This window comes from Pseudonaja textilis, chromosome 13 (genome assembly GCF_049901715.1).
Source record: "Pseudonaja textilis isolate UNSWEBS1 chromosome 13, rPseTex1.2, whole genome shotgun sequence".
Classification (NCBI taxonomy): Eukaryota; Metazoa; Chordata; class Lepidosauria; order Squamata; family Elapidae; genus Pseudonaja; species Pseudonaja textilis.
The window spans coordinates 16870398-16883272 of NC_142002.1; the positions used below are offsets into that span (position 1 = coordinate 16870398).

The window sequence follows — 12875 nt, forward strand, 5'->3', positions numbered from 1 at the left end:
TTGAAGTCCACAAGTCTTAAAGTTGCCAAGTTTGAAGACCCCTGGTTTAAAAATTGAAATGGGAAGGGAAGCGGGTGGGAAAAAAACATCTGACATAAAGTTCTCTTAGAAATTCACAGAAGAGAATGAGGTTATATGGCTGCCCTGATCATAGCAAATCTATCTTTCTTCTTTGATGTTTTAGAGCCTTTAAGGGGGGGGTGGGGGCACAAAGAAGAAGTAGAAGGTGTGGACTAAGGGATGCTAAAATGTGAATAAATGAGGTTTTTTGACACGACTGGATTCACATCTGGCATTCAACTGTGGTTGCTTGATTTTGACTTAAAGGCGTAGTGTTTGAGCCTCCCCCGTTGATTTCTAAACCATAGGAGGGGGCTTAGCTTATAGATAGTCCTTGATTTACAGTAGTTCATTTAGCGACTGAAGTTACAACTGCGTTGAAAGAAGTGACTCCACGGCTCAATTGGGGTCATACGTTGAGGATTATCTGTATCTTATTAGATCTGGGTTTTTTTTTTCGTTTTTTTTAAAATGGGAAGCGTTCTGACAATCTGATCTTCATTTTATTCCTCTCCCTTTGCACACATTGTGTAGAAAGTTGTCACCCATCCTTCTTCTAGGGGGAATTAAATGTTTTAGGAAACGTTAAAAAGGCAAAATATTATATTTCCCTAAAGGAAGAGTGGAGAAACATGCTCTTGGAGACAGAAAGCAGCCTCCACCTTTCTTAATAGCCCTCAGCAGATGTCAGCACTTAAGAGATAAAGAGCTTATTGAAAGAAGCCAAGTACCTAAGTAGCTCTATTGATGAGCAAAAATTCCCTGCATCAAGGTCTGAACAAAGGTAGGATTAGCCCTCAACCACAATAGGAATTGCCCAGCGCCCCTTCATTGCACCAGCAGTCCAAACTTCAACCAAACTTAGCTCAGACAAACATGACCCCTACATGGCCCGATGGGAGTCTGATAACAGCTAATAAAATACATATTCTTGGCCAGGAACAGGAAGCTCAAGTTCAAAGCCCAGGGGAAGGTCTAAAAACCCCTCACTCTCAACTCCAGCTGCCCATCTGCCCAGAATCACAAGAGTTTGGTGGTTCTGCTTCATCGTTAAACCGTCTTTCCAATCGGCCTCCATTTTGTCTCCGGTGCCTTTCTCTCAGCTTGGAACTGAACCAGATGGATATTTCTTCCAATAATTGGAAATAAGAGGAAACTGGAGAGTCAGCGGAACTTACGGCTGGCCTATGGCTGCATCTATGTGACTGGGTAGGGGGAAATTTCTTCCATCCTTTGTAAGAAGTGATGAAGTTGCACCTTGTCTTCATCCAGCAGGTGGGAACACCTGGTTGCGCTTTGCAAGTCTCTAGTGGCTAAACAGATTGGACACTTAGCAGGACCATTCAGCGGATAAACAAGCTGCTGTGTTACAAATCTACTACAATGAAATCTAATTTTAATTTTGGAGTCTATTGTTTTCCAGGACAAACAGTGTAAATTGTTTCAGGGATGGTGTGTGTGTGTGTGTGTGTGTGTGTGTGTGTGTGTGTACGTACGTGGGTGTCTGCGTATGGGCAATGAGATAATAAAATGTCTTTGGCTGAATCGGCATTAATTTCAAACAACAGACGCACATATGCCTGTATGTTTAATGACAGCTTCACTGTAGATTTGTGAAAAGGAAAGGCTGGAGCACTTCCAACAAGGCCAGCTCTGAAAATAGCCAGCGAGTGAGATCTTTTGCGTGTGTGTGAGTGAAGGGTTTTAAATGTATTTAATGGTGTGGGGTGGTTTTTTTTGTTTGTTTGTTTGCAAGTATCAGGGGAATGTTCTGACTTCCACTATACAATTGTCTTTCCATTGATTTACAGACTCCTTGGCTTGCTAAACAGGTAAATCCAGGGTTGGGATTCTACCGGTTCAGACCAGTTCTATAGAACTGGTTGTTGTGATTCTGCGCAGTTCGGAGAACAGGCAAATCGTGCCCCCGGCTGGGCCCGTGTCCCCTTCTCCATCCTTCCCTCTCCTCCCCACCAAGTGAGTCCTTATCAAGCATGCGCAACATGGTGCGCCTGCCCGATATCGCAGGCTGGGTTCTTCCCTGCTCAGTCCCTCCTTAAGGTATTTCTTTTTTCCGCCCTCCCAACGATCAGCTGTTCCACCCTCCCAACGATCAGCTGATCAGCTGTGTTGGGATTCCCCTCGCTGACTGCTCTGCCCAGGAGGCTTCCCTGAGGCCCAGAAGGCCCCCCAAAAATGGGGAGGGGGGATTTGCTGTCCCCCCAAAGCCATGCCCACCCAGTCACATGGCCATGCCCGCCTAGCCACGCCCACAGCACTGGTGGTTACAAAATTTGAATCCCACCTCTGGGTAGGTCCTGACTTACAACAGTTCATTTACTGACCGTCGGAAGTTACAACGGCACGGAGAGAAGCCGTGATGAAAAGCTTGCAGATAACCTCCGCGGGTTAGTGGGAAAAGGGGGAGAAAGAATTAAAAAAAAAAATTAGATCCTGGCAGAAGAAAGAATCTGGGTTGACAAGAACGTTTGATTGGTGAAGTAGAACTGCGACAGGTGGTCCTCGACTTAAAACGGGTTCATTTAGTGGCTGTGGGAAAGTATCGATCAGCTGAGGCTCGGGAGGCAGAGAAGAGATGGGGTTGGCGGGGCCAGTCAGAGGTGGGATTTGCCGGTTCTCCGAACTATTCAAAATTTCCACTACTGGTTCTCCAGACCTGGTCGGAACCGGCTGAATACCCAGCTCTGTTTGGAGGGAAGAGAAAGGGAAGGACAGCGCAGCAATTATTTTCTTTTGCTCAGACATTTCTTATTACAGCAAAATATTTTCCTGGCTAGCTGCACAGAAGAGTCAGTGGTATCATCCCACACTAGCCCATCTATCTCCCTTCCATATCTGGATGCCCTGGGGGAGTGGATATCTCACATCTACTAATACCAGACCATCTGGGCCTCGGGGCGATATAATTCATGATCTAAAGGAGAGGAGGGGAAAAAAAACGGGAGAGAGATAGAGAGAAACCTAAATTAAACCACCACCATTTCTAAAAGAATGAATTAGAAATAATCAGGGAAACCGAACATGCAAGGAAGCTCTGCGAAGAATGCTGACAGCATTATTTAACTGGATTTTGCCTTCATAATCAACCCAATCTTATCTCCGAGGTTTTGTATAAAGGAAGAAAATATCTTGGCAGCTTTTCCTTGAGAGATATATATATATATATATTTGCAAAACAATGCAAAATGAGATTCAGCACTGGGAATCCAAATGTGGTGAGCAGCACAGCTCCGGAGCGATTTTGATTGTGTGTAGGAAATCTATGTAATTACAAACCAGAAGGCAGGCAGCATTCTCCTCCTCCTCCTCCTCCTCTTCCTTTCTCGCTGTCTACTTCTTTTCCTTTTTTTTTTTTTTCAGGAGACCCATTCTGCATTTCCTGACTGTGTACATATGGACGCCTTCAGACTCCCTGGGCCCACAAGAAGTTTGCTCTTTTGAGAAGCTGCCAATCCGTTTGGACATAAATCCATTCCACCCACTTTGGGGAAACAAGTTCTCACACGCCAGTTTGTTTTGATAAGGTTCCCGTCTTGACTTCGCTTCCGTGGCACAAGGGTCCTTTGTTTTAGCTCAGGTGGGGTCTCCAAACTTGGCAACTTTTTAAAGGCTTGTGGACTTCAACTCCCAGAATGCTGGCTGGGGAATTTTCTGGGAGTTGAAAGTCCACAAAGTCTTAAAAAGTTGCCAAGTTTGGAGAGTTCTGGTTTAGCAGATCACTAGGATTGACTCTGCTCGCTTTTGACTAGTAGCTTTCTCATTACTAGTCTTTCTTTTTTGGGGGTGGGAGAGAGAAGTTTCCTTTTGTCTTGAAGCCCTTGGTCGCAGCCAGATATTTTTTTTTGCAAAAGAAAAATTAAATAAAAATAACTACGGGACTGGCCTCAGTCAGAAGGGACTTGTTGAGAGCTAATTTGCACGGAATCAAAAAGGCACCCTCTGCGTTTAGCACCATCACTTCTGAATGAAGCCACTGGGATGAAAAGAAGCCTCTGGGGGGTGGGGGGGGGGGGACAAGACAGGAGCAGATTTGGGTATAGGGCACTCTGAGTCCTGCTTTAAATCGGGGGTGGGTGGGGGGGATGGAGTGGAGGATAGCTGGAAATAAGCTGGTTTCCCATAAAAGAAGAGACGGACGGGCCTCTAATCCTTGTTCAGGGTGGACAACAAGGGAGAAGAGGGTTTGGGCCATGGTAGGAATTGGGAGGGAGGGAGGGAGGAAGAAAAGAGGGAATGAGAGAGAATAAATGAATGAATGAAGGATGGATGGAAGGAAGGAAGGAAAAGAGAGAGATAGGAAAGGGGAGGGGAGGGGGAGGAAGGAAGAGAGAATAAAGGAAGGAAGGAAGGAAGGAAGGAAGGAAGGAAGGAAGGAAGGAAGGAAGGAAAAGGAAGGAGGGAGATAGGAAAGGGGAGGGAAAGGAGGAAGGAAGGAAGGAAGGAAAGAGGAAGAGAGAAGGAGGAGGAAGGAAAGAAGGAAGGAAAGAAAGGGAGGGAGATAGGAAAGGGGGAGGGAGGGGAAGGAAGGAAAAGAGGAAGAGAGAAGGAAGGAAGGAAGGAAGGAAGGAAGGAAGGAAGGAAGGAAGGAAGGAGGGAGATAGGAAAGGGAGGGAGATAGGAGAAGGAAGGAAAGAAAAGAAGGGAAGGAGAGAGAATGAAGGAAGGAAGGAAGGAAAAAGGGAGGGAGATAGGAAAGGGAACGGAGGGGAAGGAAAGAAGGGAAGAAAGAGGGAAGGAGGGAGAATGAATGACAAAAGGGGATGGGAGGGGAAGGAAGAAGGGAAGTAGAGAGGAAGGAAGGAAAAGAGGGAAGGAGATAGGGAAGAGGGAAGGGAAAGGAGAGGGAGAGGAGGGGACGGAAGGAAGGAAAGGAGAGAGGGAAGGGAGAGAGGGAAGGGAAAAGAAGAAAGAGAGGAAGGGAGGTGTCTGATCTTCAGTCCAGGGATCTCTCTTCTCTCGTTCTCCTTCCCACGGCAAGAAAAGTAGGGCAGGAAAAATGGGGATGTGGATCTTCACTTGGAAAACCGGGAAGTCGTTCCATGGGACGGGGAGAACGGCTTTGCTGCTCCTGTTCTTCTCCTGTCAAATGGAAGATTCTCCCAATTTGATGGTAGTTTTTTTTTTTTTACCATGGTCGTTAAGCAAATCACTGCAATTCTTTAAGCGAATCACTGCACTTGTTAAGCGAATTTGTCTTCTCCCTTTTTCCCTACACCCTTCCCTTCCCTCCCCCTTATTATCCGACTGTTTTCTTTTGTGTTGTTGTATTTTATATTATAAACTAATTTTTTTAAAAAAAGAGGGGAATTTTGAGTGTCCTGCCAGACGGAGCTTGGGTGGGAAAGCCTTCAGTTTCAGCCGTGGAGATATGTGGAGATACGCCCGTAGTTTTTAAATGGCTGTGGGAAACTGATTGGAGTTTGGCAGAGTTCAGCCTTTGAAAGCAAGAGGGCCCCGAGCTCTGGCCCGAGTTGAATTGGGGGCACCCCAGCCAGTCTGGGCTCAAGCAAACGAGACACCCTCTCTCCCCCCCCCCGGTCAAAAGCAGACCAGAGGGAGGGAGAGGGTTGAACTCCTTCCAGATTCGTTAAGGCAGGATAAACCCACTGAAAACAAGGGAGCTCTAGAATGTGTGGATTTAAAAAAAAAATTTTTTTTTTTTAAAATAAACAAAGCAGACATTTCAAAACATCCCAGAAAGAGAACCTTAAAATATTCATGGCGTGCACTTGGATAAAGTGGTCGCCTGCCAAGATAACCAGGGAAACAAGTTTTTAAATAATTTAAAATCTGGGCCTGTTATGAACGATAGGCGTTTTGGGTGCCAAATGCAAGGTTTTTGTGTGCCAAACTACACCGAAGTAATGAATGGAATGGTCCTTTTTTTTTTTTTTTTTTTTTGGCATGCTGACCCATTGCTGATATCCTATAAATAAAAGAGTCCAACCTTATTTGGTATGCCTGGGCATTTTCAGTTTTTATTTAGATATTTCTTTTTCCCCCCCTCAATGAATATTCATCGAAATAAAGATTATAACACAGGTACACAGGTATGAGTTGCAGGTAAAATGCATGGAATGGTTCCAGTTTGCTTAGAGGGAGCCGTGGTTCTGGATTGTGTTGACAGATTTGTTTTTCGTACACCAAACTTTCTGCAAGCTGACTGAACCCATCTCCTCTAGGCTCTTTCTAGGGTGTGGGTGTAATTTTAGCGCCCTGTCTGCTGCGGGAACATTCAGTGTGCGCTTGGGATAAATGTTTGGGTGAGATCTGGGAGGCCACCAGGAATCAAGTTGTGGAATTGAAAGAGGAAGGCCTCAGCATCCTGTCATCCAAGCCTCAACGATCTGCTTGGAAAACTACTCACACTTAAATTGCCTCAAGAAAAGGCAATGGATCTGTTTCGTGAAAGCATCCAGGAATGGAGAACTGAACCGATCAATCGATCAATCGGAATAAAGTTGGAAGGGACCTTGGAGGTCTTCTAGTCCAACCCTTTGCTCAAGTAGGAGAACCTACCATTTCAGACAAATAGCTGTCCAATCTCTTCTTAAGAACCTCCAGTGATGGGAGCACCTACAACTTCTGAAGCCAAGCTTTTCCACTCATTGTCCTCACTGTTAGGAAATCTCTCCTTAGTTCTAAGTTGCTTCTCTCCTTGATTAATTTCCATCCGTTGCTTTTTGTCTTGCCTTTTGGTGCTCTGGAAAATAAGTTGACCCCCTTTTCCTCTTTGTGGAAGCCCCTCAAATACTGGAAGACTGCTATCATGTCGCTCCTAGTCCTTCTTTTCTCTAGACTAGCCACACCCCTACAAATTTGTGTAGGTACACACTGATCTGCTGTCATAGAGATCTTACCATCAGGAAGATTTCCCTTATGTTTACGTGACATCTAGCAATTTTAGTCATTATTTTTGGGTTTAAGTTTGGAAAATGAATGGCCAACTTCTTCTGCATTAGGGAGGTGCAATGTGTTTGGAACTTGAAACATCTCAGATTTGAAATGCTTGAAATTAAAAATGTGTACAGGAGATCGCGTTTCTTGAGCCTTCTTTTCTGCAGACAGATTGTTCCTTCAACTTGTCCTCCAAGGGACAAGTTTAAATCCTCACGTCATCTTTGTCTAGACTCTCCTCCAACCTATCAGTACAGGTAGTCCTTGAGTTACAATCATCCTTTAAGTGACCGAAAAACCGCCCTGAAAAAAGCAACTTACGACCGTTCCTCACACTTGCAAACATCCGAGCCATTTCCCACGGTCACGGGATTAAAATCTTGGCATTTGGAAACCATAGTAGGATGTCTGCAGCGTCCCGGGGTTGTGGGATAACCCGGTTGCAACCTTCCCAAGCGGGCTTCCAACCAGAAAAGTTCACCGTTCACGCTAACAACATTTAACAGCCGCAGAGATTTTACTGAATAGCTGTAGAGAAAAAAAAAAGTTGGCAAAATTGGGTAATCACTGATTCATCAACAGAAATGCTGCTCCCATTTATGGTTGCAATCCGAGGAATGCTTGCACCCTGCTCATCTATCTACCATGCCAGAGGTCTCCAACCTTGGCCACTTTAAGACTTGTGGACTTCAACTCCCAGAATTCCCCTGCCATCATGGGGAATTTTGGGAGTTGAAGTCCACAAGTCTTAAAGTGGCCAAGGTTGGAGACCCCTGTACCATTCAACGGGTCCAGTCATTGAGTAGGTGGGGGGGGGGCGTCCTATAAGAATAGTTGCAAGGTGCAGCTTTTCATCCCCAAAACTCCCTTCCGTAGCCCCGAGGGGGCCCTTCCTTCCCGCACCCAAAGATCCAGGGCGGGTTTTCCCTCCCTCCCACCCACCGTCCCGGTCCCGTCTCTTGAAATGCCATCCATTCCTCCGCGGCTCCTCCTCCTCCTCCTTCTGGAATTCTCCCGCTCGCCGGGTTTTCCTTGTGCTGCCCTCCGTCACTCCTCGGGGCGGAGTTCGGGAATGTCCGTGAGACACGAACCGCGCGGGGAGGTGGGGGGAGAAAGAGACAGAGAGAGAGAGAGGCGAGCGGCGAGCATCGCCTGCCGCGGCTGGGGCGAGCCCGCGCGCGTGCGCGCAGGCGGACACGCCTCCTTGGGGCTTCCTCGGCTCCCGCCGGGCCGGGTGGGGGGGGGGGGAGCGTCCCCCTTCCTTTGGAATTCTGTCAGCTCAGCGCGCGCCCCCTCCCCTCCTCCCTCCCTCCTTCCCTGACAGAGAAATCACACACACACACATTCACTCACTCGCGCGCGCCAGAGATCAATGGGAAGGCTGGCGCGCCTGCGCAGCCGGCCAACAGCCGAAGGACGGCGGTTGGGAGCCTGAGGAGTGAAAAAAGGACGTGAGGGGGGGGGGGGGGCGGGGAGGCAGAGAAAGGGGAGTGAAAGGAGGACCGAAGCGCGCGCGCGCGTGCGCGCCTCACGCACGCACACACACACACGCACGCAGGCCGGGCCGGGAGCGCGCGCCAGGCTGTTGCTCCTCCTGCTGCTGCTGCTGCCGCCGCCGTGAGGCGCGACTCTCGTGAGGGGACGGGGAAAAAAAAAGAAAAAGAAAAGAAAAGCGGGGAGGCTCCGCGGCGGCGGACCGGCCCGCCATGGAGTGACCGCCTCCCTCCACCCCCTCCCCGCGCCCTCCCCTTCCCCGGCCCGAGCTTTTTCCCCCGCCGCTCGGCTCTTCTTCCTTCCCTCAGCGCGGAGGGGGACCCAGAAAAGCGCTGACCCCGCTCGGCTGCCCTCCCTGCCGCCGCCGCCGCCGCCGCCGCGCCCCCTCTGCGTGCCCGGCCGCCGGCGTGAGGGGGGAGAGCGAGCCATGGCGGCGCGGGGCGCCTGGCGGCGGCGGCTGCTCCTCCTCGGCTCGCTGTGGGTCGCGCTGCTCGGCGGGCAGCGCCCCGGCGGCTCCTGCGCCGCCTCGCCGCCTCAGCAGCACCTCCCGCCCGCAGGTGAGTCCCTGGCCGGTTGGGGGGCGAGAGGGGGGTGGGCGAGGGTTTCTCCGCCGTCGCCGCCGCCGCCTCAGCTGCTGCAGCCGGGAGGGGGTCGTTTGTGGAGGGGAGGGGGCGGCGGGGGGAAGAGGAGGGTCTCCCTGGCATCCTTTACACACACACACACACATGCCCGCGAGGCATCCCCCCTTTCCAAAGGGACCCCCCGGCCGGGGAGGGTCTCGGCGGGTCTGCTGACCCCGGAGCGGGGATGCCCCCCAGGAGCCCCGCAGGCGCCGGTTCTCGGCTGGGGAAGCCGCAGCAGCCACAGCAGGCGGGGATCCCCTCCTTCCTCTCTCTCCTCCTTTCTTTTCCCTTTCTCTTTCCCTCTCTCCCCAAGGCAGAGGACTCTGTCCCCCTCTCCCCCGCGTGTCTGGGGTGTTTTATGTGTCTCTGGAGTGTGTGTGAGACGGGGGTGTGTGTGTGTGTGAGTGGGCTGGTGTGGGTCTTTTGTCAGCCCCCACCCGAGAGACTGGTGCCAGTGGTGGGGAAGTGTGGCTGAGGCGGGGGTGAGAAAAGGGGGTGTGTGTTTCTTTCTCTCCCCCCCCCCCCAGCCTGAAAAAAAATGGCCAGAAAAGGGTATCAAGAGGGACAGAAATGATGGAAAGGGGCGCTTTCCCTCCCTCCAGCCCTCCTTTCTCTATCTCTCTTCTGGCATTCCCTCCTTCTGCCCAGTTCTCCTCCCACCCACCTCCCTGGCAAAAAAATAAATAAATTAAATAAATCCGCACAGGTTGCCTCCACTTGTAAGAGTCCCATCCGGAGGGGTTTGCTGTGTTTCACAAGGGGTTTGCTGTGCCAGCAGAGGCCACTGCGCCTCTCTCCGTAATAGACAGTTGCTCCTGCCATTTACTAGGGTGACTACTATGGTACTACTACTATGGAGCTGTGGAGGAAGGAGGGAAGGAGGGGGGGGGGCCCTGCAGAAGTGCGCCTTTGGTTGGTCATTCATCAGCGAATACCCCTCCTCTCCCCGCTCGCCATCGCGTTGGATGAGTGCAGCTCTTTTGAGGTGGCAGGCAAAAAGGGTAGCGGGCGGGAAACCTGGGGGTATTCTTCAGGGGGGGAATCCCCCTCCCCTTCACCTGCTTGGTTTTTGCAGCCAGTGTATTTTTCACTGGCGGAAAAGAGCTGGTGTGTGAGATGCGGGCATTATCCCTAAGTTATGTCAGGTGCAGTGGCGTGCAGATCTAGCCCTCAGTCTTGTGGATGTGTAGTGTGATCCTGGGCTTGTTTATTTCTACAAACCTGGGCAGGATGGGAAGCTGGTGTTAGCAATTAGCGAGCTGACCACGTAAAATGGCTTTCTGTGTCACCGACGGAAAGTAAAGTTAATTAACTGCCGGAGGAATGTGTAAGTTGCAGCCGCGCATTAGGGAGGTGCAATGTGTTTGGAACCTGCAACGTCTCAGATTTGAAATGCTTGAAATTAAAAATGTGCGCACCTTTATCCTGCACTATAAAGCTGGCTTCCTTATAATGCAGTTAAGGAGAGCTGATACTAAAACAGATAAAAGCAGATTCTTTCTGGCCAGGAATGTCTAAAACAGGCTCAAATGGTTATGCTTGTCTTTTTGACGTTACACATCAAGGTACTTACTATACCTGGCATGGATTTTGTTTTTCAGTGAATTATATCTGTAGTGATCTCAGCTTTTTCAGTACCTGTAGTATTTCTGGTGTAACTGAAAAAAATGAGTTGGCGGTATATGTTTTTTGGGGGTAAATGTGTACACACAAAGGGAATGTTGATTGGAGTACATTTCTTTACCATTTAGCTGGGAAGTTACCTCAAATTGAAATCAGAATAATGCTGAGAAAAGGCACTTAAACTGCAAATGGCTCTTATTTCAGCTATTTCATATTTTCCAGTTGGTTTAATTACCACTCTAAACATGCTGCCTGAGGATGATGCCAGTTGTAGTCCAAAACATTTAGAGGGCAACATGTTGGAGGCTGAAATTCTGAATGGTAATAAATAGTATCTGTTAAAACTATGTGCTGGCTTTAGTTTATGCCTTATGATCTTTACCTTACAGTTTTCAAGTATATATTTGAGCTTAGCATCCTTGTGCATTTTCATTCTTGAGGTGAGTTTAGATGACTAACATGTAAAAGTCCTGACATGGCAGTAGTTGTGGCTACTGATACTACAGTTTGAAAAGACAGACGTAAATGTTTGGGTGTGTTCTTTGAATGTTTACATCTTTGGAGAGTGACTTAGAACTTAGGACTTGAAATGTTTCATTTTTAAATTTTGTTTATGTGCTATTCTGCAACTAAATTTCTTTGTGTGGCTGACAACATAAAGCTAACTATCATTGATACTGTAAAGAAAAAAACATCAGATGATTAAAATAAAGAGCAGGGGGATAAAAAGCAAAATCCAAAAATGGCATTAAAATTGCTACACAGTTTAAAAGACTTAGAAAGATAAAAGGTGCTAAAGTGGTAATCAACTAAATGTCAGGTAGTTTTTGAGGAAAGGAATTACTATTAGGAGGAGGAGGAGGATGCTGAAAACAACCCTTTTCAATTGTTACTGCGCGTTGATAGTTTCCATCCTCTGGTATTCCAGGCAGGGCTTCTGGTAAAAAGTACTCGTGGTAGATTTAGAACCAGTAGTTCCAGATTTAGTGCCTACAGTGCAGTCTCCATCAATCTGAATTGGCCCAATACACCAGAGCATCTAAGGAGAAGCTCCTTGGGCTCCTGCACTTCCAAGGAGGTGTGAAAGAAGCTGAAGTGAGGAAGCATCACTTTTTAAGTGTTTTGGAATTCAGGTAGTCCTCGACCTACAACCACAATTGGAATCGGAATGTCCATTGCTAAGTAAGGTGGTTGTTAAGTGAGTTGTGCCTGTTTTTAGGACCGTTTTGCCATGATTGTTAAGTGAATCACAAAGCTAATTAAGAGAATCCAGATTCCCATATTGACTTTGCTTGTCAGAAGGAGGCTGGGGAAGGCCCAAATGGCGAACTTGTGGCCCTGAGACCCATCATAAATACATGCCGGTTGTAACTTCAGCCATTGTAACTTCAGACAGTCGCTAAATGGATAATTATAAATCAAGGACTTTTCCCAAGGGAGATCAGACTAGCCTTCTACCCTGATGATTTTTAGAAGGAAGTTGGAGAGCTTTCCAGTCGAGTTCATGACTTATGCCATCTTTTATTCTCATTGTTAACGTTTTGCCTTTGTTTTTGTAATACTTGACAAAAAATTATTGGTTTATGATTTTATGGTTTATTTAACTTTTTATCTTTTATGTATTGTGGGTATTTCAATTTTTTTATAATGGAAGCTGCCAAAAGTCCTTGGATTGTGGTAGGATATCAACATGATCAATAGGTATAAATAGATAATAAACCAATCCTGTCTTTGAAAATGGCCATGTTATGCAGAATGTGGTATAGGTATGTGCAACCGTCCCAGTGATCCTATGCAAAAATTCTCTAGGGTAGAGGTAATGAATAGTAGCAACTAACAGAGTGGAGTACAACTGCTTCATCTCTAAATTGTTTCCCTTGAGAATTGCCAATGAGATACTCAAAACAGGCAACCATGATTCTGTAGCATCTCACGAGGCAACTGTCATAAGACAAAATTTGTGAGATGGTGAAATAGTATAAAAACACCTTTCACGCCAACAAAAAATCCTACCACTATACGTTATTGGAACATTGTGTTTTTCAACAAGGTTACTGATTTTTATAATGTTCCTTCATGTTCAAATTGCTGCTATCATCAAAGAGCAAGATGGGAAAATTATACTGTAGTATTATGGAGTTTCCTTGAATGAAAGGG

The 12875-nt window shown here is 47.6% G+C and overlaps 1 protein-coding gene across 8 annotated transcripts in view; it reads left to right on the forward strand.

The window, feature by feature from the left end:
- The first annotated feature begins 8365 nt into the window (after nucleotides 1-8365).
- Nucleotides 8366-12875, forward strand: part of NEO1 (neogenin 1) — a 61425-nt gene continuing 56915 nt past the window's right edge. For 6 of the 8 annotated variants that reach the window (XM_087941540.1, XM_087941542.1, XM_087941543.1 and 3 more), the window contains exon 1: nucleotides 8526-9029. In XM_087941540.1, the coding sequence (XP_087797666.1) occupies nucleotides 8900-9029 (130 nt within the window). In that variant the 5' untranslated portion in view covers nucleotides 8526-8899. Of the gene's footprint in view, nucleotides 9030-12875 lie in introns of all 8 variants that reach the window. The other 2 variants (XM_026709869.2, XM_087941541.1) reach the window with 2 other exon arrangements.